At 43.5% G+C, this 25,699-nt stretch overlaps 1 protein-coding gene across 5 annotated transcripts; it reads left to right on the plus strand.

Annotated features, from left to right (window-relative positions):
• The first annotated feature begins 1,535 nt into the window (after positions 1–1,535).
• On the plus strand, positions 1,536–24,340 carry LOC135550004 (uncharacterized). 5 transcript variants are annotated; one of them, XM_064980427.1, is made up of 9 exons: positions 1,536–1,973; positions 10,353–10,400; positions 10,840–10,877; positions 14,532–14,625; positions 15,811–16,035; positions 18,073–18,213; positions 19,475–19,803; positions 20,132–20,380; positions 23,667–24,340. In XM_064980427.1, the coding sequence occupies exons 1-9, from the start codon at positions 1,946–1,948 to the stop codon at positions 23,880–23,882; spliced, it is 1,368 nt and encodes a 455-aa protein (XP_064836499.1). In that variant the 5' UTR covers positions 1,536–1,945; the 3' UTR covers positions 23,883–24,340. The 5 variants fall into 5 exon arrangements, with proteins under 5 accessions (XP_064836499.1, XP_064836498.1, XP_064836497.1 ...); XM_064980426.1 differs by having other exon boundaries at positions 1,537–1,973; positions 10,843–10,877; positions 14,532–14,634; XM_064980425.1 differs by having other exon boundaries at positions 1,538–1,973; positions 14,532–14,634.
• The last annotated feature ends 1,359 nt before the right edge of the window (positions 24,341–25,699 follow it).

A 25,699-nucleotide genomic window follows, 5' to 3' on the forward strand; every position in this document is an offset into this window, starting at 1 on the left:
TGGGTCACTCTGTTGGGAGTACACGGGCTGGGCACCCCGACGCTGTTGGCCCCAAGTAGAGGTAATTAGGGGAGAGTGCCAACCAGCCGTGCAAGCCACATATAAGGAGCACCGTGGCACACCGTGAGGTAGACAAAGAGAGAGGCAAGGAGTGAGCCTATCGAGGGGAACGAAGCCCCCGGAGGCACGAAGCCAAATATGAGAAGAAGGACTGAGCCAACCCTGTTATTTTGTTGTTATGTTATTTTTTGTTGCATAGTAAAGTTCTGTTTTCTGACTAGATCTCGGTCTCTGTGTCCATCTCTGCACACTCAACCCAACACCCCACGGTTTACCACAACAGGTAACAAACACACACAGCTATAAATAGAAACATGGCTGTATGTTTATTTCTGTATGCAACCCACGAGCATCCATCCTTGCCTCTGTCTCCCTTTCACCTCTCCTCCTCTGTCACCTTACCTCATCCCTCCCCCTCTCTCCTAAAATACTAATTTGTGCATCTCAGTATCACCACTCCTTAAAGCGCCACTGAACACGCTGATTGGCAAGAGTGTTTTTCAGTTGCTCATTACAAAAACTAGATTTCAGTATTGGATGAGTGTTTCCTGACCGATTAAGCCTATTTCAATTCCTCAAAATCCCCAGAATGAATCTAAAGTAACTCTCATAAATGTTTTATGATTTTTCCAAGGATGTTTTAGTTGCACAATTTTACATCTAAGGTGTTTGGTGCAGTATTTCTCAAGTTAAAAAAAATGCAAATGTACATTGTCAAATCAAAACCCAACCTTAATTTTACCTGTTGTGATGCACGGATTTTCCTAACTTTGTTTTAGAGGAGACTGACTTCCTGTTTACACTTTGTAATCAATTTTGACACAATAATAACTCTTTCTAACACATATCGATGCCACATAGGCCATTTTCAAAGGGATTCGTAGCATTTTAAAGGCCGTCGCTCTTTAACACGACTCACAGCACCCATCCTCCATCCTCCTCAGCTCCCCCTCTCTTCCTCTCCATCTGTCTCTCTCTCTTGGTGTTAGATGAATACTTACCCATAAGTTATTATTTGAGCTATTCTATTCTATGTTAACCAATAGATGTTTGCATATTTTAAACATATGTTTAAATCAGTTTGAACACATTTTACATTTTTGGACAGCCAATTCTGTCAAAGCATTGAGCTCCCGAGGGGAAAAACAAGTATTCAATGTGTGAGATTGGACTTTGAGCATAAAATCAGAAGCAGAGGGAGTAGGAGAGAGTCAGAGAGCTTAGGGACTCTTCCATTGTCCTCCTGCCTCGCCTCCTCACAATTGAATCCCATTCTTTGTTTATATGCATATTGTGTGAGTGAGATGGAGAGAGACAGAAAGAGGGAGGGGCAGAAGGAGAGGAAAACAGCTGTGCTGCATTGTTAGAGCGAGAGAGAAAGAGAGGTGGGGGAAAAGATATGTACTGGACACTCATTCTTCACACCGTCAGAAGATACAGAGGACATTTCCATTTCATAGAATAGGTCAATATCTCTGCTAAATTTGTGATGCTTAAATCATTTAGAGAGTTGGGATATTAATGGCATATGAAGTAGCTGGTACTTGCTTGTCATCTTTCCCTCCCTCCATCCTCCCCTGCTCTCAGACACATTTGACTTGCTGACTGACTAACTGGGATGCTCCAGCATCGCAACACTGGACTTTGTGTGTCTCTGTGTGTGTGCCAGTGTGCTTGACGGAGGTAATGAGAGAGAGAGGGAGCGCGCGAGAGAAAAGCAGAGCAAGAGGAGGAGAGAGAGAGAGCGAGCGAGTGAGAGACGTGCACAAACGCACACACACATACGGAGCGAGACGGGAGGAGAGAAGAGGAGTGGAGAGAATGCCTGGTGAAAGGGTGGCGCTTCCTCGCTTGCTGCTTCCAAGGCCTCTGTGAGAGAGACACCATGGGCTGCATCGGCTCCCGGACCATCAGTAAGCAGACCCCCATCTTTTCCCCCTTCTGCTTTTCCCCCAGTGACGAGAGAAATGGAAGAGGGTGGGAGTGGGGGAGGTAAGGAGGGCTCTCAATTTCTCCTCTGAAACTGTATGTACGTTTCTATGGAGACGTGTTGGGTTAACCTGGCTCAGCAGCGTTCGACCGAGGCTAGACATACAATAGAGTTTTTTTGTTTGATCATGGTGAATGTGTGTGTGGACTAGGGAGAGATGGAAAGGCACCAGCATGACAGTGGAAGTGAAGGCAGGACGTGAGACGATTTGTAGTGGACTGGAATAAGGGGCGACTCGGGTTGACATTTCAGCTTTATATGCCTGATGGGCTGTACGACCATGTGTGGATGGCGATTGGTGTGTGTGTGTGTGTGTGTGTGTGTGTGTGTGTGTGTGTGAGAGAGAGAGAGAGATGCAGAAGGTTCTGAGGAGACAGAGAGACTGAACGATGACGTTAGAGGCTGTTTACAATGATCTCAGGGGAGACAGGTGAAAGGAGAGAACGAGAGAGAGGAGAGAGAAAGCGAGCGAGAGGGAGAGAGGGAGGGAGAGAGGGAGAGAGAGAAAAGAATGATGAGAAATCCTGCTAGCAGTGTCTGCATGGTGTACTGTTGCACGTATAAATAGTGATGGAGAGAAAGAAAAAGGAAAGAGTAAAGCAGAGAGAAAGAGAGCAGACCTCTGAATTTCATTATGGAAGAAGGACTGTTAGTTTGACTGTGTGTTTGTGTGCGCACTCCCTCTTGTTTAGCTGCCCTCTTGCCTTGATAATAGAGCTAAGAGAACCATTCACTGTGTCTGAGAAAATCGTAAATGCTCCTCTCCTCTGTCTCAGTGCGTCATGCCAGCAGGTAATAAATTGAAGCATGCGTGCGGCAGCGCATTTCAGGTTAAGAGGTACTGTATAAAATTGAGACACACAAACACACACTCACTTGGCTGGACTATGACCCGCATTGGATGAGTCATGACCGGTCAAACCCAGGTGGGAGCCCGGGTGCGCTGCACATGTAGGTTAACTGAGGAAAGTTAACGGTGCCAATTGTTAATACAGCCGGTGGAGCTACATTGAGGTGTATGGAGAGTTTCAGTGCTAAAACTAGTTTCACGGAGCATACTGTTGACTGAATGGAATTACATGGTCTGTGGAACTCCTACGGTCTGTCCGGCTGTGACATAGGCAGCAGTTGATTTCACTGAGCTCGATCTCTCTCCGATTGGATAAGATATTATCGCGAGTGTGTTGTACTGTAGATAGTATAACAGATGAATTAAAGAGTGGTGTGTCGTTGTTTGGGGGGATACATAAGAGGGAGGGGGAGGGGGGGGGGTTGCCCTCTTTTAAACATTTGCCAGTTCCTTTATGAAAACAAACGGAGGCTCGCCGTCGGAGATGACCTTTGATTGTCATTGAGTCTGTGGAGGATGTGTAGCATGTGTATCGAGCGTGGAAATTAAAGCCAGCCTTGGCGTTTTAGAGACAAATGAGTGTGCGAAATGTGTGTGTGAAAACAAACTAGGGAAGGTGTCAGTGGATGTGGAATTTGTAGCAGGAAAACGACACTAGGGTTTTCCTTGTTTGCTGTAAGGGAGTTTTCCCTCTGACTGGGTTTCTCATTTATGTCCTCATCTCTCTCTCCGTCATGGTTTGCGTCCGTAGTATTTAACACATGGGGTTTTAGAAAGATGCTGTAACTTGTATAAAACACCACTGTTACTCCTACCAATACTTACTGCCAAACAAACAAACAAACAAACGGTTTGCTTTGTCTACTAAATAGACATGCCCATGTTAGTGTGTCTTATCACGTGACATGGGCCGTTTGATATCACATATGAACTGAGGTTGATGTCTTGTGATTAAACAACAACAGCCCATTGCCCCGAGCGCTATTGTTATAATAAGCATAACTTGCTATATATAGCATCGGGTATGGAGTGAGGTCGGTGGATGCGGAATGGAGGGGAGATACTTACAGTAAATATGGGTCAACAGCGCACCCCCACACCGTGTTGAGATCCTCTGGGAAACATTCAGAGGAACCGTGCCATGTCAACAAGAGAGCATGATCTGATTCTACTGTGTCCTACTGTTATTCCGGTGAATTGCGTAGCCTGCCGAATCTCGTTCTTACAGTGTATTCCATTATGTTCATAACGGATGTCGTTCACGATGAATGGTTGGCAGCTGTGTTTATTCCTAGACTCTGGGAGACAACAGAGCTCTTTAATAACCGTGCTCACTCAGTATTGTGTTGGTTTGTTCTGTGGTTATATATCAAGGAAGATTGGCATAGCAATGTCAATCTCAGCAGTTTAGCGTGCTTACTGTAGTGGTTCGTCACAGGCTTTATGAGGCGGATTATGGCAAGAAGTTATTCGATTTCAAATGGGCACGTCAAATTTTATTGGCGGAGTACACATACACTGAGTGTTCAAAACATTAGGAACACCTTCCTGATATTGAGTTGCGTCCAATTCTGCCCTCAGATCAGACTCAATTCACCAGGTATGGACTCTACAAGGTATCGAAAGCTTTCCACAGGGATGCTGGCCAATGTTGACTCCAATGCTTCCCACAGTTGTGTTAAGTTGGCTGGATGTCCTTTGAGTGGTGGACCATTCTTGAGACACACGGGAAGCTGTTGAGCATGTAAAACCCAGCAGCATTGCAGTTCTTGACACACTCAAACCGGTACGCCTGGTACCTACTACCATACCCCGTTCAAAGGCACTTAAATATTTTGTCTTGCCCATTCACCCTCTGAATGGCATGCATACACAACCCATGTCTCAAATGTCTCAAGGCTTAAAAATCCTTCATTAACTTGTCTCCTCCCTTTCATCTACAATAAATTAAGTGGATTTAGCAAGTGACATCAATAAGGAATTATAGCTTTCACCTGGTCAGTTTATGTCATGGAAAGAACAGTGTCACGGATCCCTCCGGAACGTTCATAATGCACACCTGTCCCTCGTTCCCACTGATTAGTATTTGTATGTGCCCTTTGGTTTCCATGGTCTTGTCGATTATTGTTACAATGTTTGTTGGTGCGTGTGAGTACCTGTGCTGTGCTTTTTGGGTTTTCGTGCCCTTGTGGATTGCACAGATGATTACGGGTCTCGTCTCATGTGTTAATTATTGTGCGCTTGTGGTATTATTAGAGGTACTCCTCGCTCTTTTGTTCGGGTCTCAACCCTGTGTTTTGTAGACGTGTTTATTTGGTCTTCGTCCCCGTGCCTTTACACGGCACGCTGTAATTTGGGTAAATAAAAAAAACCTAATTAGGTGCATTACTGCACCTCTGCACCTGTCTCCCGATCCTTTATACCAGCTCGACAAACAGGTGGTCTTGATGTTTTTATACTCAAGAGTATTTTGCAGATGTTATAGGCCTTCATCAATCAATCACATATCTGTCATTGACTTAATGTCTTGCCTTTCATGGGTGGTGAGACATTTAGCAAAGTACAGTGGCTTGTGAAAGTATTCACCCCCCCCCCTTCGCGTTTGTCCTATTTTGTTACCTTACAACCTGGAACTAAAATCAATTTTTTTTTTTGGGGGGGGGGTTGTATAATTTGATTTACACAACATGCCTACCAATTTGAAGATGCAAACATTGTTTTATTGTGAAACAAATAAGAAATAAGACAAAAAAAAACAGAACTTGAGCATGCATAACTCTTCTCCTCTCTGATTAATGCCCTCCTTGCCTGGTCCGTGAGTTCTGGTGGGCGGCCCTCTCTTGGCAGGTTTGTTGTGGTGCCATATTCTTTCAATTTTTTTAATAATGGATTTAATGGTGCTCCGTGGGATGTTCAAAGTTTCTGATATTTTTTTTATAACCCAATCCTGATCTGTACTTCTCCACAACTTTGTCCCTGACCTGTTTGGAAAGCTCGTTGGTCTTCATGGTGCCGCATGCATGGTGGTGCTCCTTGTTTCATGGTGTTGTAGACTCTGGATCCTCTCAGAACAGGTGTATGTATATACAGTCGTGGCCAAAAGTTTTCAGAATGACACAAATATTAATTTCTGTTGGCTGCTTCAGTGTCTTTAGATATTTTTGTTATGGAATACTGGAGTATAATTACAAGCATTTAATAAGTGTCAAAGGCTTTTATTGACGATTACATGAAGTTGATGCAGAGTCAATATTTGCAGTGTTGACCCTTCTTTTTCAAGACCTCTGCAATCCGCCCTGGCATGCTGTCAATTAACTTCTGGGCCACATCCTGACTGAAGGCAACCCATCCTTGCATAATCAATGCTTGGAGTTTGTCAGAATGTGGGTTTTTGTTTGTCCACCCACCTCTTGAGGATTGACCACAAGTTCTCAATGGGATTAAGGTCTCGGGAGTTTCCTGGCCATGGACCCAAAATATCGATGTTTTGTTCCCTGAGCCACTTAGTTATCACTATTGCCTTATGGCAAGGTGCTCTATCATGCTGGGAAAGGCATTGTTCGTCACCAAACTGTTCCTGGATGTTTGGGAGAAGTTGCCCTCCGAGGATGTGTTTGTACCATTCTTTATTCATGGCTGTGTTCTTAGGCAAAATTGTGAGTGAGCCCACTCCCTTGGCTGAGAAGTAACCCCACACATGAATGGTCTCAGGATGCTTTACTGTTGGCATGACACAGGTCTGATGGTAGCGCTCACCTTGTCTTCTCCGGACAAGCTTTTTTCCCAGATGCCCCAAACAAGCGGAAAGGGGAATCATCAGAGAAAATGACTTTACCCCAGTCCTCAGCAGTCCAATCCCTGTACCTTTTGCAGAATATCAGTCTGTCCCTGATGTTTTTCCTGGAGAGAAGTGGCTTCTTTTCTGACCTTCTTGACACCAGGCCATCCTCCAAAAGTCTTTACCTCACTGTGCGTGCAGATGCACTCACACCTGCCTGCTATGATTCCTGAGCAAGCTCTGTACTGGTGGTGCCCCGATCCCGCAGCTGAATCAACTTTAAGAGACGGTCCTGGTGCTTGCTGGACTTTCTAGGGCGCCCTGAAGCCTTCTTCACAACAATTGAACCCCTCTCCTTGAAGTTCTTGATGATCCTGTAAATGGTTGATTTAGGTGCAATCTTACTGGCAGCAATATCCTTGCCTGTGAATCCATTTTTGTGCAAAGCAATGATGACAGCATGTGTTTCCATGCAGGTAACCATGGTTGACAGAGGAAGACAATGATTCCAAGGACCACCCTCCTTTTGAAGCTTCCAGTCTGTTATTTCAAACTCAATCAGCATGACCGAGTGATCTCCAGCCTTGTCCTCGTCAACACTCACACCTGTGTTAACGAGAGAATCAATGACATGATGTCAGCTGGTCCTTTTGTGGCAGGGCAGAAATGCAGTGGAAATGTGTTTTTTTGATTCAGTTAATTTGCATGGCAAAGAGGGACTTTGCAATTAATTGCAATTCATCTGATCACTCTTCATAACATTCTGGAGTATATGCAAATTGCCATCATACAAACTGAGGCAGCAGACTTTGTGAAAATTAATATTTGTGCCATTCTCAAACTTTTGGCCACGACTGTATACTGAGATCATGTGACATTGAGATTGCACACAGGTGGACTTTATTTAACTAAATATGTGACTTTTGAAGGTGATTGGTTGCACCAGATCTTATTTAGGGGCTTCATAGCAAAGGAGGTGAATAGGTATGCACGCACCACTTTTCCATTTTTGTTTTCTTAAATTTTTTGAAAAAAGTTATTTTTTTAATTTCACTTCGCCAATTTGGACTTTTTTGTGTATGTCCATTACATGAAATCCAAATAAAAAATCCATTGAAATTACAGGTTGTAATGCAACAAAATAGAAAAACGCCAAGGGGGATGAATACTTTTGCAAGGCACTGTAAGCCTTCTTCAATTTCCCATATGAAAACGCACTGCTAAACAATCTGTTGAAGCCTTGACCTGGCCAGAGACCTGCTGTAGCTTGTTGTGTCCTATTTTGCACCGCTCATCTTGTTTGTTATTCGGTTCTATTGAGTGTCTTTGAGATATTGCATTACACAGGAATCCCCCCCAATATTGATTTCATTAAAAGTGCTGACAGACTGACTGACGGATGCTCGGTATTGAGTGGAGCATGCTCACTGTGCCACATACACCGTACGGCTGATGACGCGAGTTGACGGACAACTCGCAAGGTGACGCACATGAGGCCAAGGTGACTTGTCGATGGAGTTTACTTGACGGGTGGTCATGGTTGAGCTGCTACTGACCGTTAGAGTGGAAGACTGCTAGTGGTCATAGGAGAAGAGGGGAGAGAGAGGCTCAGGGAGAGGGAGGTGGATGGTAGGAAGGAAGGAATTTGGAAGGGTGAGAGTAAAGGAGGAATGGAGAAAAGAAAACAGGGAGAAGCATGGGTTGTGTTAGGATGGCTAAGTGTTAACTTAAACTCTGAGACATATCATTTGAATTAGTAGCATGTTGTTTTGGTGATTCTTCTGCCAGTAGTAGTTTGGAACAGCTATCCAACTCTTTTTTTTTTTACACAGTAGTTACCCACTGGGAACACACTGGTTGAATAAACGTTGTTCCCATTTCATTTCAATGAAATTGCGTTGAACCAATGTGGAATAGGCATTGAATTGATGTCTGTGCCCAGTGGGTATGTATTTCGGGTCCAATGCTTTTGTATATTAGGTTGACAGTATTTGTGGTAGCTCCAACAGTTTTTTTATCACAAATAAAGTCCCCTCATAAAGGCTACGGTAACCGATGCTGAAATGTCGAGGTGCCATTTCCCCAGGTTGTCACTTTGGTTACAAGCTCTGCTCTTACCTTGGCCATTCCTTGCCATGATAGTCACTGTATATGCGCTCAGAATAACATTTTTTCAGTACTATGTCCTGCTAGAACTCCATTCGGCACTGGTACTGGAGCTGAAATGAGTCAGACTTTGGCCTTCACCCGGAATCAGCGTCAGGGAGCACGTCATCCACCGTGTGACAGCCAAGACGCCCTACTCGGCCCCAAGTGATCGCAAAAGACAGATGATGGTGGTGCCCAACATTCCGAACCACGAGATCTGTCAGGAGCGATTGCGGCAGTGTCCGACGATTCTCCCTTTCCCCTGCCGTTTGCTTTGATGACCCGCGCGGCTTCTGGCTTCCGCTCGGTTGGTCACAGCAGGCTAATGCACCCGTAAGGAATTCGCTCAGTTCAGCGTGAGTGGCGAGCCCCTGTTATTTCGCCCACTGTGTGAACCTAGTCCTACCCTTCCCGAGCTCACACAATTTCTCAGAACAAAGCTTTCCCCCCACCTTCGTAATTGTACAGTTGTATCATAAGACTGCTGTGGCGGTTGAGACCTTACCTCTCCTCTCAAACGGTTCATTATCTGACTCAGATGTTTTGAATCATCAATGAACGAGGGAAAGAAGAAAATTCTCTACCACGAGGCAAATTCTACAGCAAAGTGGAGGAGGCTTAGTTCTCTATGAGATCAAGAGGTCTGCCTGTCTAGTTTATTACAAGCTGTTAGATGACAGTGATGCCTATGAAGATTGAAAACCTCTTGACAGGCCAGGGTGACAAGTGTGGGAAAAGATGAGTGTGTTTGGGCCTGCTCTTTTTGTGCATGTTTTACAGATGGGTGGACCTCACACACGAGGTGGTGATCAACTGTGGACACAATTCACTGAAATATTGTGACGATTGTTTTAACACCAACAACAAAAAATATTCACCACCTTCTCATTCCATTGGTTAAGATGCAGGCTTGATAACACACCATAGACACCAATTGATACCATTAAAATATTGGCCTACTGGAACGCTCACCCTCCTCCTCCTTCTCCTCCTCCTCCTCGTAGTTTTGTCCTGTTTTCTCTGCCCCATCTTGGTATACCCTTGGTTTTCTTGTCCACATTTCCCAACCCTCCCTGCCCTCCTTTCTCTTTTTTTCATTGAGTGCTACTACCTCTTACTCGCCCTCTTTCTCCTCGGTTATCTTGGAGTTCCATCAGCTTTAGAGGTCTCTGGTGTGTGAGTGTCTGATGGAGGAAAATGGCCTCCAGCTTCCCCTGTGTGTCAACTCAGCTGTAGTTAAAGTGTTTCAAATCAGATTTTAGAACTCAATTTGACTTTCTTTTATGTTGGATCTATTTCTATTTCTATCTATATTTTGTTTGTTTCCTGTTTAAAAGACACGTTCATGTGTTAAACGTGTTCAGATTTAGATGGGGGCCCTTAGATGGTCATGAAGATGTGTTTCAATTATGAACTCTGTTCGACTCCCCTTTTAACTGTATATGTGTTCAAGTGAGATGTTATGATATAAAACAATACAGACAAGTGTTTTAAGGATTTTGAATTCAATTAATGACTTTTTTCAGCTTATATCTGTGTGGAGAAGAGGGCACGTAATGCAGTGTCAATTTACAGTATGTGACAATATAATATTACTTTACCATATTTTCTGTATTTTGGGTATAATAATACAATATGCCTTACTAACAGTTAAATAATAATGAAAACATAACAGATTAGCATGTAATGTAATATGTATTTGAATGCATGATTTACTAGGCCTACTGTCCAATGCATCCTAATGATCACACAGTTGAAATAGGACATACTGAACTGTCATTTGAGGCCATTGTAAACATAATCAAGTATAGGAATCTAATGATCTTGGCCCATGATGACACATACTAGTTTTTCCTAATGTGCTAACAGTTGGTGCAAATAATAATCACATTTTAGTGCTTTGTGTGAATGTTAGCATACATGTTGGAGAGTGCTGTCAGCTCTACTCAGTAAAGGTTGCATAAGGCTGGCTTCATCTTCTTCTATCTGCTTTCTCTATCTTTTTTTTTCTAGCAGCGGACGCTGTTCCCGTACGGAAAGATGGGGAGCAGGTATGAAGGACATTTCGATATATACAGTACATTTTATCCCCCCTGAAGTGAAATATCATTTGTCTGGATTTTATACCACTCCAGCTCTACTCTCGAGTGTATTTCATATTTATGTCAAATGGATCCTTGAGCCAAGATGGTCATCGAGGAAAAGGGTCATTTCATGGTTTCTCATATCTAGTAGTGAAACTGAGCTTGACTCGTTCACGCTGCTTCCTATACTGAGAGTGCCATGACATAATGTTGCTCAGAGATGGTTTGTATTGAATTTCTCACAGAGGTCACCGGAGCTGGTCTCGAGAGCCAAAACCATTACGGTGCTATATATAATCTCCCACTCCAGGGACATAGCATACGATCCATCTCACATCCTTTACCACTGTTGCTGTTTTTGTCTCTTGAAAGAGGCTACAAGGCTGAATTGCAATACACAGTGGGGTCTATTTAAACAGAAAAAACACACTCCACAATGACAACCAACAAGACCACCACAGATGTTTTAAATACAAAGAAAGCATATTCTACTACACTTAATATGCTATTTGATATTTTATGGGACCCCCCCCCCCCCATCCCCCATCCGACAAGTAACAAAACACAGTTCAATTTAGACGTTGTGATAAATAAATAAAAAGTTACCCCATATATTTCTGGATTATGGTGGATGAAATCCGTCCACATTCGGATGAATGAGTCTGTGATCCAAGATGCCACTGTATGATGTCAACACAGCAGTGGCAGCTGAGCTGAAGGTGGATGCAGCCAGCAGCCTCGTAACACACAAGGTTAGAAAGACAGTATGCGCTCCTCTGGACTGGCCAGAGTTTGATGGCAACAACACGGCCACTGATGTCTGATTGGCCGACTGACACACAAGGTTAGAAAGACAGTATGCGCTCCTCTGGACTGGCCAGAGTTTGATGGCAACAACACGGCCACTGATGTCTGATTGGCCGACTGACACACAAGTGCTTCACCGGGGGAAACCTGTTCCCAGAAATCACTGGGCCTGTTGCTAGGAAGAAGAAGTTCCAAGGACGCTGACGCCCTGCTGCTCCTTGCTCACCCTTTCTGTTAATGCACATTTGAACCATGATAAATCCTTTCTAGTGACACCCCACACCGCAAGCCCTCATAAATAAAGAGTAAGCACTGACCCCCGGTCACTTTTTTTCAGTGAATAATTCAGCATTTTGTGGCATTCGTTTATCACCATCCCAACTAAAGCAGAAATCCTCTGGGCGGCTAGCTTGGACTTCACGGGGATTGCTAAATCACTCTGACAACTCATGAGGTGTTTTATAAGAAGGTATTACAAGGTGAAAAAAAGATTCACTTGCAGTTGCAATACATACTCCTATAGAAACAACAAGAAATGGCAATACAGTCGAGAATGTTTAATTTGGACATTTCAGGCCTTTCGCAAGACCAGTCTCCATAATACATATTCCTAGCAATAATTTACACCAGGCCCCTGAGTATGTGGGAATGGAATCTAAAATGTATCTGTGAATCTCAAATCTAGTCTGTTCAACTAGGTTGGACTGAGCAATACTCCTTATATCCAACCAACTTCCAACACCTGTCTAAGGCCAGCCTAATTCTTTATGACAAAATACAATGGCCAATGGGCATACTCCAGTAGGGCCACTTAACTGCCTGCAGAAGTGGCTGTTGGCCCTGGCAACTAGGTCAGATTTGACCTCAAGCCTTTCCTTGTTATCATAACATTGGAGTATGATAGGCCTGATGATGAGTCAGATTCCACAATTCTATGACTAGTGTATGCTCTCAGTCGGTATTAGATAGAATGTCGCGACCCGGGCCGCCTTGGGGGAAAACAACCCATTTTTACCTTGTTGATCCTATTTGCTCACAGAAAACACTTGACCTTTTTCAAACGCAATTTTCTTGCAGTATTCTTGTTTTAGCCAATTACAAATCTACATTTAAGACAAGTACTTTTCGACATTGCCTGCTCCTGAGAGTTCTCACTACTTAGAAAAACATCATATTGTAGGGCTTCCCTCATGCCTCTTGTTATGGTGGCGCTAGCAGCCGCGTGAGTTCCAGCTAGCTACCGACCAGAACATTAAGCTAACCAAGACCAACAACACAAACATACAGACTATACTAAACAAGTTAAACGTCTTACCTGGGATGAAATGTTTTCCACACATATAGCATACTTGGACTCTGGGTCCCCACAATTTCCCACTCTCCCATACCGTATAGCCTGCAGCCACAGGGCTGTTCTCGCAGGCTCTATTTCCCTACTCGGGAGCATTCTGAACTGTATGTCGGGATGTTTGACCTGGTTACATTTACACTGAACAACACACTAGCTTTTGGCATGTTTTGTTATTTCTGTATAACTACAAATGTATGATGAAGTTGGCTTTTTTTGGGGGTCAATGGAAAATAATGTTTGTTGTTCCTAATTTGTGGGTGTGGTTGAGGGGAATTACTTATGACGTGAATATTGACTTGGAGTATAGTAGGAGAATGACATCACACGGGGCACCATTTTATGTATGGGCACAGTTTTGTCCTATTTCTCAGTACAGTATTTGTTATGATAAATAAGATATCATTCAATTATGAATAATTAGTTCTATCCTATTATTGGGTGGGAAGCACGACAAACACCAACACTGACTTCAATGGCAATACAACCATTTTTTGTTTTGTTTTCCGATTTCCAAAGCAGATGGTCAAGCTGATATGAGAGAATCTATTCCTTCACAGACAGTGAATTCTCATATCTAATCTATCCAAAATGTATCAATATTTAAATCCCCCCCGCCCGCTTCGTCCAAATCTCTCTTCCTCTTTTGATATTCCATCACTCACATTCTTTCTCTTCCCCCTCCACCCAAATCTTTAGAATTTTACTACCACTGGTTTCGTCCTGCGAATCCTTTGCACACCTTATTTTTTTGGTTTCTGTCATTGTCGCTGGAGCTGTTCTTCTTTTAATTCTCCTCTCTGTTGGGTTCCCTTTCCCGCCTCCTCTACACACATACCTACTGTATATCTCTCCCGGCGTTCTTCCTCCACCTCCCTCTCTCTCTCTCTCAGCATGGGCGTGCCGAGTTTTCCTGCAAGGGAATCCATGTAAATCCTTTGCTAATCTCGCCCTCTTCCTCCTCCGTCCGTCCCGCCGCGTGGTTTGGCTCACTCTGTCTGCAGAGCGTTGCTGCTAATCTACTGTGCTGCCTGTGTTACATAGTATCTCCGGCTGGGGGATACGAAGCTGTAACAACCTTACCATAATCTACGGTAGCTAATAATGCTAGCTGCTAGCGTGATGCTCCTTTATTTATCAAGCATATGAATCACAGGCCCTACGGGTACAGTCCAGTGTCTGCACATTGAACTACTACACCACTGTGCTGACTATTGCTGGTTTGACCAAAGTGCCGATATGATTTGGGATGTGTTGGATAATGTAATGTCAATTTTGCTTAATATGATGGTAGTTGTATTTGATTGTTAAGTAGAATTTTCCTCTATTTTCTCAATTAAATTGTATTGCATATCTAATCCCTCAACCAATAATATTGTTTTGCCCCCTCTCAACAATCGGCCATTCCTCTCCCCTTTCTCTTCCACAATTCTTTCTTTCTTTCCTCGCCTCATCCCTTTCTACAGCTCTCGATGGAGGACACCACTTCCATCCTGCCTCGTCTGAAGAGGAACTCCAGCGCCTACGGGATCGGTGCTCTGGCTAAGTCCTCACTGACAGGTGTGTCAGGTGTGTGTCTGTCCTGGTAGATGGTAAACCAATGCCATGTTGGCTCCAGACAGGAGGGGGAGATGGAGCCAACATGGGTGCCCTTCCTGTTTCACTCCCTTCCTCCCCATTGATATCTAATGCACACGTCAATTTACCGCTTATGGGCAATTGATGGAATCCAATCAGATAAAAAAAAAATTAAATCGAAATAAAAATCTCCACAGGCGTGTTGGGAAATGTAGCGTGGTGTTTGTGGTGGTGGTCTGTTTTTATTGTGTTGGCAAGGCAGTTTTATGGCTCTGTGCTTGTCTGTGCTTTTAGTGTATTGTTAGTGTTGTGGTCGTTTCTGTTGCAGTTGAAGTACATTTGATTTGATATCGTGTGTATTTAACAGTCAGACTATATCGACCTTGGAATGATAAAGACCTCAAAAGCATTACTTTCCTTACTCCCAAAATAACTTTGCATAACACTGAATATAAATCGACAATGGATATTATTTTATGAAGGAAATTAGCATTTTTATGAGAACAACATTTGTCAAATCAACAAAGCTTCAGCCCAGCATATCTGCTTTTGCTCAGTGTATTCAGTTCACACTCAGTTGATTTAATTAGATGTGCATTGTTCCCCCCAAACACTTACACCGAATAAATAGTACATCCCTCTTTATCGTCAGATATTTGCACTTTAATTAACGATTTGCAGTGGTGCTTTTTCAGAATGATGTTTACAGCGAAGGTAACTTTTTTCACATTTGAATTACAAACAAATGCTTCAAGTCTAATGAATCTCGTCTCCTTGGTGAATTTCAAACGTGAAGACGGAATATTAATATGGTTCATAGAGTTCTCTAGTTCACCCTGATTGCTCACGACAGGTGACTGAGAGATCGATCAAGTCAACAAGCCATGATGAATAAACAGACAGCTTTTAATAATGCAGTAAGCCCCATCTACATCAACTTCAATCTCCAACCACCCAGAATTGCTGAGAGACATCCATGAAAGAGGAAGAAGCCATTTTGTACTGAATTCTATGCCTTCCAGAAAGAATGCATAACCCGTTAAGCATTGTCCACGCATCCTAGCCCATTTCACTTCCTGAGCCCAAATCCGTCGTGGGAGGTGCCATATTCAGAAATTGAATGTGTTGTAAAGCAAAATCCCCCCCCCACCTCTATTCTTTATTTAGGCGTGTCCCGTTCCATGAAGGATAAAGTGACAAAGCCCACTGCCATGGCCTCGGGCAAGGTGGCTCACATGATCGAATGGCAGAGCTGGAACACACCATCCACTGGGACTGAAGGGGCTGTGGTCGCCAAAATCCCAACCTCGCAACGCGAAAAGGATAGGAGGAGGGAGAGTGAAATGTACAGTGAACTCAGTGAAGGAGAAAAGGAAGCCCGCTTCACCGCAGGTAAGAGTGAACAGAAGAACCAGTGAAAATTAAACAAATCAATACGTACAGTGCATTTGGAAAGTATTCAGCGATCTTGACTTTTTCCACATTTTGTTACATTACAGCCTTATTCTAAAATGGATTAAATAAAAAAATGTCCTCATCAATCTACACACAACACCTCATAATGACAAAGCAAAAATATTTTTGCACATTTATAACAAATAAAAAACTGAAATATAACATTTGGATAAGTATTCAGACCCTTTACCAGTACTTTGTTGAAGCACCTTTGGCAGCGATTACAGTCTTGAGTCTTGGGTATGAATCTTGGGTATGACGCCTCAAGCCTGGCACACCTATATTTGGGAAGTTTTTCCCATTATTAGCCAGTAGCATACCACCCTGCATCCCACTGCTGGCTTGTTTCTGAAGCTAAGCAGGGTTGGTCCTCGTCAGTCCCTAGATGAGAGACCAGATACTGCTGGAAGTGGTGTTGGAGGGCCAGTAGGAGGCACTCTTTCATCTGGCCTAAAAAAATATATCCCAATACCCCAAGGCAGTGATTGGGGACATTGCCCTGTGTCGGGTGCCATCTTTCAGATTGGACTTTAAACGTGTGTCCTGATTCTCTGTGGTCACAAAAAATCTTGTGGCACCTATCGTAAGAGTAGGGTAACCCCGGTGTCCTGGCTAATTTCCCAATCTGGCCCTCAAACCATCACGGTCACCTAATCATTCCCAGTTTACAATTGGCTCATTCATCCCCCCTCCTCTCCCCTGTAACTATTCCCCAGGTTGTTTCTGTAAATGAGAATGTGTTCTCAGTCAATTTACCTGGTAAAAATAATTCTCTGCAGATTCTCTCGAGCTCTGTCAGGTTGGATGGGGAGCGTCGCTGCACAGCTATTTTCAGGTCCGGGCTCTGGCTGGGCCACTCAAGGACATTCAGAGACGTGTCCCAAAGCCACTCCTGAGTTGTCTTGGCTGTGTGCTTAGGGTTGTTGTCCTGTTGGAAGGAGAACCTTTTCCACAGTCTGAGGTCCTGAGCGCTCTGGAGCAGGTTTTCATCAAGGATCTCCCTGCACTTTGCTTTCCCTCAATCCTGACTAGTCACTCGGTCCCTGAAAAGGGTGGCAGGGATGGTGGCAGGTTTCCACCAGACATGACGCTTGGCATCCAAAAAGTTCAATCTTGGATTCATCAGACCAGTGAATCTTGTTTCTCATGGTCCCAGTGTCCTTTGAGTACCTTTTGGCAAATGCCAAGCGGTCTGGCCACTCTACCATAATGGCCTAATTAGTGGAGTGCTGCAGAGATGGTTGTCCTTCTGTAAGGTTCTTCCATCTCCACAGAGGAACTCCAGAGCTCTGTCAGAGTGACCATCAAGTTGTTGGTCACCTCCCTGACCAAGACCCTTCTCCCTCGATTTCTCAGTTTGGCTGGGTGGTCAGCTCATTTAAGAATGATGGTGGCCACTGTGTTCTTGGGGACCTTCAATGCTGCACAAATATTTTGGTACCCTTCCCCAGATCTGTGCCTTGAAACAACCCTATCTCGGAGCTCTATGGACAATTCCTTTGACCTCATGGCTTGGTTTTTGCTCTGACATGCACTGTCAACTGTGGGACCTTATATAAACCGGTGTGTGCCTTTCCAAATCATGTCCAATCAATTGAATTTACCACAGGTGGACTCCAATCAAGTTGTAGAAACATCTTGAGGATGATCAATGGAAAGAGGACACACCTGAGATCAATTTCGAGTCTCAGAGCAAAGGGTCTGAATACTTATATATATCAGGTATTCCTGTTTTCTGTTTTATACATTTTCTAAAATGTCTAAAAACCAGTTCTGGCTTTGTCATTATTGGTTATTGTGTGTAGATTGCTGAGGGGAAAAATATTTAATCAATTGTGGATTAAGGCTGTAAATGTAACACAATGTTGAAAAAGTCAAGGGATCTGGATACTTTCCAAACGCACCGTAAATAAATGAGATTTGGAACCATGTATTTGACATTGTTTACAAAGTCTGTCCCCTTGTTTCATCCAGGATTAATGGCACAATTTGCCTTATCGGAGGCTACTCTGTTGGGCTGGAGATCTATGGAGGAAGACAGCCTTTGTGCTGGCTCCAACCAAGGCAGTGTGGCACACCTCAGTGAGACCAACCAGGAGAGCATCACCAGCAGAGGTAAAGGACTAGAAACATGGCCACCACACACTAGAATTAGGGCAGCCATTTTATTATAACTTTTGTTTTTAATGTACAAACTACATTTCAATGAACAGCACTCACTGAATCTGTTCATCCACAGTGCTATATTGTGAAATTGAGAAGGATGTAGAAATAACGTTTGATAGCATATAGTATTTAAAGCTGAGATTCGCGATAGACGCAACAGCGCCATGGGTCTCCCCAGGAGCATTTGTTATTGTTTTTTTGGGGGGAGGAAATGAGCATCCAGCATTGTGGTCAAAAGAAATCGTAGTACATACTGTGCTGTTCTATCTTGCGTGCAATTGGTCCAAGGGGAAGAAACAGTCTTCGTTGTTTAAATGAGCTTCTTTGTTGTTGTGATATCGCAAACGGATGTGGCAGTTTCAGCTTTAATGAATGAATTCCAGATTCAACCAATGAATACAAAATGTTTATTTATACTAAATGGAGCATTTACTTTTCCACAACAATATTAGTGCCAAATGCAAAAACACATCATTGAGTTAATATATATGTCGTTCTGAAGAGAAATCATAATTGACTTGTGAGCTCCACGACCACTCTGTATTGGACTGTGCTGCTCCATATTTTACTGTAGAAGGCTTCCAGCCACTGTGATTGACGTTGTTTCCTCCGGTTTGATTGATGTCATTTCCACTCCATTTGACAGGTCGGCTAGAGGTGCATCAGGGCTTTAAGAAGAAATGTTGTGGAGAAACTCAAAATGGTAGCTGTGGCCCTGGGGTGTTTGGTTGGGTAGTGTTGTGTTGTAGCAGAAAACCCTGGGGGAGCTTGTAGGTTAACACAAGGACTTAGCCTGACTCTCATTAACAGCACCATATTGGCCTATTCTCTGCTATTATTAACCCAGAGACCAATTAAAATCAGATTATTATAGGCATTATAATAACTAAGGCACGGTTTGCCCATCGTCAAGTGAGCTTTCATTTTCTCCTTAGATATGTTGAGGTTTATATAAGTTTCCAGTGTATTTATTGTCAAAATGGTGACGCTGCTGTAAATATCTTCTGATATCTGGTGATACTGCTGCTTCAAGGCCCTTTGAACCCAACTAATGTAAACCACTGTTATGGAAACTGAAGGCCACGTTTACCTGTATCCACTGCCTTCTGTGACACATCAAAAATCTTTGCTTTCTGCTCTGAGATTACAGTTTATTACTTGTGTCTAATAAAACATGTACTTCTCCCTTCATCCCTCCCGAACACAATAGATCAGGCGACGCATCACTCCTCGGCCGACGTGTGGCCCAACACCTACGTCGCACAGGGCCTCTATTGCCTCTCCTCCTCCGACGCCTGGGAGCCAATCAGCAACGATCCATCGGGCGTGGCCTCGCCGGCCGCCTACATCATGGCGGGTGGGGTTGGAGGGACGCCCGGTGAGGGCTACGGCGAGGTGGACAACGTGGGGGGCTACATCCAGCAGCAGCAGCAGTCCCAACAGCTCACCCTGCAGCAGCAGAGCCAGCTGCAGCTCCAGCAGCTGCAGCAGATCCAGCTGTACCAGCACCAGCAGCTAATGCTCTACCAACAGCAACAGGTGAGACAGACTGGACTGCCTCATAGAGTACTGTCACCAGGTGGACTTAGTGTTTCAATAAAACATGGAAGTGTCTAACTGACAACCATTGTAAGACAGTAGTATACTAGCAGTTTGCTAGTGTTATTAGCACAAAATGTATCCATTTTTTTAATCCTTCTTACTTTATTCTTGTTAATGTAATGCTACCATCGCTTTAGTGTTAATAACAACACATGAGACCTACTAATTACATACAGAAATACTTGTTGCCAAGAGCAACAGATGACTCATTTCCTCCCACGAGCCATGAGCTATCGACTCACGGGGATGTTTCCTTTATCTACAGACAATGGAACACAGACTACATAGTGCAAACCACTCCCTCCAAGCCACGCCCAACAGCACCATCCACAGTCTGGGCCTGCCCACTCACCCTCGCCTGGCTGACCTATGGGGATCCGCGCAGGTGGAGATTGTCGGACAGATGAGCGGGCCAATGGGTGACATGGTTGGGGGTGTGGTTGAGACCTTGGGGGAGGAGCCAGAGGAGGAGAGCGAATGCATTTCAGAGCAACAGGAAGAGGAGGAGACTAAGGTGAGCCATGTGATTGAAGAAAAACGTGTTGATTTTCAGACGATCAATCAATCAAATGTATTTATAAAGCCTTTCTTACATCAGCTTATGTCACAAAGTGCTGTACAGAAACCAGCCTAAAACCCCAAACAGCAAGCAATGCAGGTGTAGAAGCACAGTGGCTAGGAAAAACTCCAAGGAAAGGCCAGAACCTAGGAAGAAACCTAGAGAGGAACCAGACTATGTGGGGTGGCTAGTCCTCTTCTGGCTGTGCCGGGTGGAGATTATAAACAGAACATGGCCAAGATGTTCAAATGTTCTTAGATGACCAGCAGGGTGAAATAATAATAATCACAGTGGTTGTAGAGGGTGCAACAGGTCAACACCTCAGGAGTAAATGTCAGTTGGATTTTCATAGCCGATCATTCAGAGTATCTCTACTGCTCCTGCTGTCTCCAGAGAGTTGAAAACAGCAGGTCTGGGACAGGTAGCACGTCCGATGAACAGGTCAAGGTTCAATAGCCGCAGGCAGAACAGTTGAAACTGGAGCAGCATCACGACCAGGTGGACTGGGGACAGCAAGGAGTCATCAGGCCAGGTAGTCCTGAGGCATGGTCATAGGGCTCAGGTCCTCCGAGAGAGAGAAGGAAAGAAAGAAAGAAAGAGATAATTAGAGAGAGAATACTTCAAATTCAACCCGGACAGGAAGGTCACATCAGTGACTCAACCCACTCAAGTGACACACCCCTCCTAGGGATGGTATGGAAGAGCACCAGTAAGCCAGTGACTCAGCCCCTGTAATAGGGTTTGAGGCAGAGAATCCCAGTGGAGAGAAGGGAACCGGCCAGGCAGAGACAGCAAGGGTGGTTCGTTGCTCCAGTGCATTTCCATTCACCTTCACACTACTGGGCCAGACTACACTCAATCATAGGACCTACTGAAGAGCTGAGTCTTCAATAAAAACTTAAAGGTTGAGACCGAGTCTGCGTCTCTCACATGGATAGGCAGATCATTCCATAAAAATGGAGCTCTATAGGAGAAAGCCCTTCCTCCAGCTGTTTGCTTAGAAATTCTAGGGAAAATAAGGAGGCCTGCGTCTTGTGACCGTAGCATACATGTAGGTATGTACGGCAGGACCAAATCGGAAAGATGGGTAGGAGCAAGCCCATGTAATGCTTTGTAGGTTACCAGTAAACCCTTAAAATCAGCCAGTTTTTGTATTGCTTTAGATATAATCCATATTATCACACACGTTGGATATTTCAAACTTTTTTAACAAATCAAAAACTGAAAAATTGGGCGTGCAAAATTATTCAGCCCCCTTAAGGTAATACTTTGTAACGCCACCTTTTGCTGCGATTACAGCTGTAAGTCGCTTGGGGTATGTCTCTATCAGTTTTGCACATTTTTACCATTCCTCCTTGCAAAACAGCTCAAAGCTCAGTGATGTTGGATGGAGAGCATTTGTGAACAGCAGTTTTCAGTTCTTTCCACAGATTCTCGATTGGATTCAGGTCTGGACTTTGACTTGGCCATTCTAACACCTGGATATGTTTATTTTTGAACCATTCCATTGTCGATTTTGCTTTATGTTTTGGATCATTGTCTTGTTGGAAGACAAATCTCCGTCCCAGTCTCAGGTCTTTTGCAGACTTTTTCTTTTGCAGACAGATTTCTTCACAACAGTATCTCGGACCTGCCTGGTGTTTTCCTTGTTCTTCATGATGCTCTCTGTGCTTTTAACGTACCTCTGAGACTATCACAGTGCAGGTGCATTTATTTTGAGACTTGATTACACACAGGTGGATTGTATTTATCATCATTAGTCTTTTAGGTCAACATTGGATCATTCAGAGATCCTCACTGAACTTCTGGAGAGAGTTTGCTGCACTGAAAGTAAAGGGGCTGAATAATTTTGCACGCCCAATGTTAAAAAAGTTTGAAATATCCAATAAATGTCGTTCCACTTCATGATTGTGTCCCACTTGTTGTTGATTCTTCACAAAAAAATACAGTTTTATATCTTTATGTTTGAAGCCTGAAATGTGGCAAAAGGTCGCAAAGTTCAAGGGGGCCGAATACTTTCGCAAGGCACTGTATTTAATTACGTTATATTACGCTAAATTCCGTATGGTGGACAGAACGTATTTCTACATTACACAGACTAACATTTTCACCACACAATAATTACAGGAAATACACAGTCTTTTACCTCAGATTGGTGATGTTAGTATTAAAGTTTATCGTTTTTGGTTAAGTACCAGTGTTTTTGCCATATGTGCCAGTCCATAGTGGGACCAGTCCATAGTGGGACAAGTCCATAGTGGGACAAGTCCATAGTGGGACCAGTCCATAGTGGGACCAGTCCATAGTGGGACCAGTCCATAGTGCAGCTGTCATTTTCAGACCACGGTGGCTAGAAAGAAATTGGCGCTCTTCCCATAAACGTCTCTTGCCTCACATGAATGCATGGATTTGAGGGTTAACCTAGCTTTCAAATGAAAGCCAACCCCTGTCGATATTTAGAAACTGGTGTGAGGTGGGGATTCGTTGACAAAAGTGTTATGTTTCTTTTTCCATGTTGGCCATCTACCGAAATAATTTTCTCACAGAGATATACATTGATAATGGGCTACGACAGGTTGTCATCTATCAACAGATATATGTAGTGTACCCAATTTCATTGAGGTTTATCTGTTAGAAGAGCGCAAATAGTACATGTCGCTGTGGTTATTGTCCCAGTTCCATTGATTGAAATACAAAATCAATGTGAGTGATTAATTTGCATGTGTTATTGATACAGTAGAACAAGCTAATCAATTCCAGTTTTGAGTGACCGCTTGATATTGGTGCGTGTGCAGTTTGAGGTACTAATTTAAGTAATCTGAACACAAGTGTGAAATGTGTAAGGAGTAACTTATTGGTCTTCAAAATATCACAACTTATTTAAGCATATTGATCTAAAACTGGTGTTTTGACACTTGGCCAATGGATGTTTTAGCCATATAAGTGGTACTTTTAACATTATTTCTCAACATGATTTTACTTTATCAGGTAAAAACTACTGAATGAGCCACAAAAAAAGTGCTATGATTTATTGATTGTGATGATATTAGTGAAATCGAGAAAATATGTTTGTCCTGCCTACTACAAGTGTTTTACGTCAAAGTCAGTCCTCCAGCCACACGATGGCGTGCAATGCTAATAAATGGGTTATTCTGTACCCACAGGTAGAGACTGTTGACTGATCTTCACGGTTTGGTAAGTACAGTATAGTTAGTAAACCATCCATTTACTGTTTTCACAGGAAGATGAGATTACGTTAACCTTGGAGCCAACTTTGACCCCGTCGCCGCTTAGAGAAGACGCCACCCCGATTGGAGGCACCAGTCCACAGCTAGCACGCCCAGAATCAATGGGAGAGCGCATACCCTTTGTGGTCACACCCTGCATAGTCCAATCGTTGGAGGAGAAGGATGAAGAGGTGGCGGAGGGGCCTATTGTTGCCGTGGCAATCAATTGAGAGGGACAGTCAGAAAGAGAGATTGACAAACATGATACACTTATCAATAATCAACCAAGCAAGCTATTCCACACCCCTTCCAGCTATTTACCCACTCTGAGACTGAGAAAAAAACTGAATGACCAAGTGCTGGAAATGACAATGATGAAAGAGCCACAGGCGACTTTAAAGACAGTTCATTGACTGCTCAAATCTGTGGGTTTGCTGAAACGTAAGGATTTGTTTTGCCCTGATATTGAACTGAGGAAAGGAAGTTGAAAGAATGGAGTTCAAGAGTAGAAAGAAAGACAAAGGACACTGCGATAAAGTTCAGTGCAATATAAAGAATCACGAGACAACCAGAAGGAAGTGCATGCTTTTGAAAGGAATCTAACGATAATAGTCAACCGTATACAAAGTAATAATATATAATAATGATTTTTATAAAAACAAAAAAGGAAATAAAGTGATATGTATCAGTGTTTGTTTGTGTGTGTATGTACAGTGTGTGTGTATGTACAGTGTGTGTGTATGTACAGTGTGTGTGTATGTACAGTGTGTGTGTGTGCGCGCTTGCATGTATGTATGTGAGAGTGTTCAAATGTATGTATGTATGTATGTATGTATGTATGTATGTATGTATGTATGTATGTATGTATGTATGTATGTATGTATGTATGTATGTAAAAATATATATATATATATTCTCGAAAAACATTATTGTTGGTAGTGGTATTTTGTGTGGTGTTCAACAGTTTTACACACAAACTAATTTCTTGTGGACAGGCGCACATAACATAGATGGTATCGTCTTTCAACAAACTGACTAACAAGCAGCTTTATTCCAGTGCCCAGATTTTTTGTCACTGATCATATTGGACAAATCACCATTTTGCAGGTGCTCACATCTTTTGAATTTTGGAAGGGGAGGGGACATTTGGCCCATTGACTTGCCCAAAGCTTTCAGAGAGAAGGGGTGGAGCTACTGCCCTGCCTCCGCTCCTCGTTCTATAATATTTTCTACCACCTCTCGCCCAGAACTTAATTGAATATCTGACGCAATTCCGCAACATTTTATTTCTGGGTTTCTGAGATTACACACACACACAAAATATGGATCATATACCATTTATAGTGCTGGTAGGCTTCTTGTTGGCCACTGTATCGCAGGGTTGGGCTCAATTCAGAATTTTGACAGCAAGTAGAATTGAATTCATTGCAATTCAAAGAAACACAATGCCACAGATGTCTCAAGATTTGAGTGTGCAATGGGCATGCTGACTGCAGGAATGTCCACCAGAGCTGTTGCCAGATAATTTAATGTTAATTTCTCTACCATAAGCTGCCTCCAATTATGTTTTAAAGAATTTGGCAAAACGTCCAACCGGCTTTACGACCGCCGACCACGTGTATGGCATTGTGTGAGCAAGAGGTTTGCTGATGTGAACGTTGTGAACAGAGTTCCCCATGGTGGCGGTGGGGTTATGGTATGGGCAGGCGTAGGCTATGGACGACGAACACAATTGCATTTTATCGATGGAAATTGGAATGCACAGAGATACCGTGACGAGATCCTGAGGCCCAATGTCGTGCCGTTCATCCACCGCCATCACCTCATGATTTAGCATGATAATGCACGGCCCCATGTTGAAACGATCTGTACACATTTCCTGGAAGTTGAAAATGTCCCAGTTCTTCCATGGCCTGTATACTCACCAGACGTGTCACCAATTGACCATGTTTGGATGCTCTGGATCAACGTGTTCCAGTTCCCGCCAATATCCAGAAACTTCGCACAGCCATTGAAGCAGAGTGCGACAACATTCCATAGGCCACAA

Source organism: Oncorhynchus masou, chromosome 12 (genome assembly GCF_036934945.1).
Source record: "Oncorhynchus masou masou isolate Uvic2021 chromosome 12, UVic_Omas_1.1, whole genome shotgun sequence".
NCBI lineage: Eukaryota > Metazoa > Chordata > Actinopteri > Salmoniformes > Salmonidae > Oncorhynchus > Oncorhynchus masou.

Bases quoted from the DNA above. Each gene is read 5' to 3' on its own strand.
- LOC135550004 (XM_064980425.1), top strand. From the start codon at position 1,946: ATGGGCTGCATCGGCTCCCGGACCATCA. The intron at 1,974-10,352 runs GTAAGCAGACCC...GACTTTTTTCAG, and splicing joins CATCGGCTCCCGGACCATCA to CTTATATCTGTGTGGAGAAG. The intron at 16,036-18,072 runs GTAAGAGTGAAC...TGTTTCATCCAG, and splicing joins GGAAGCCCGCTTCACCGCAG to GATTAATGGCACAATTTGCC.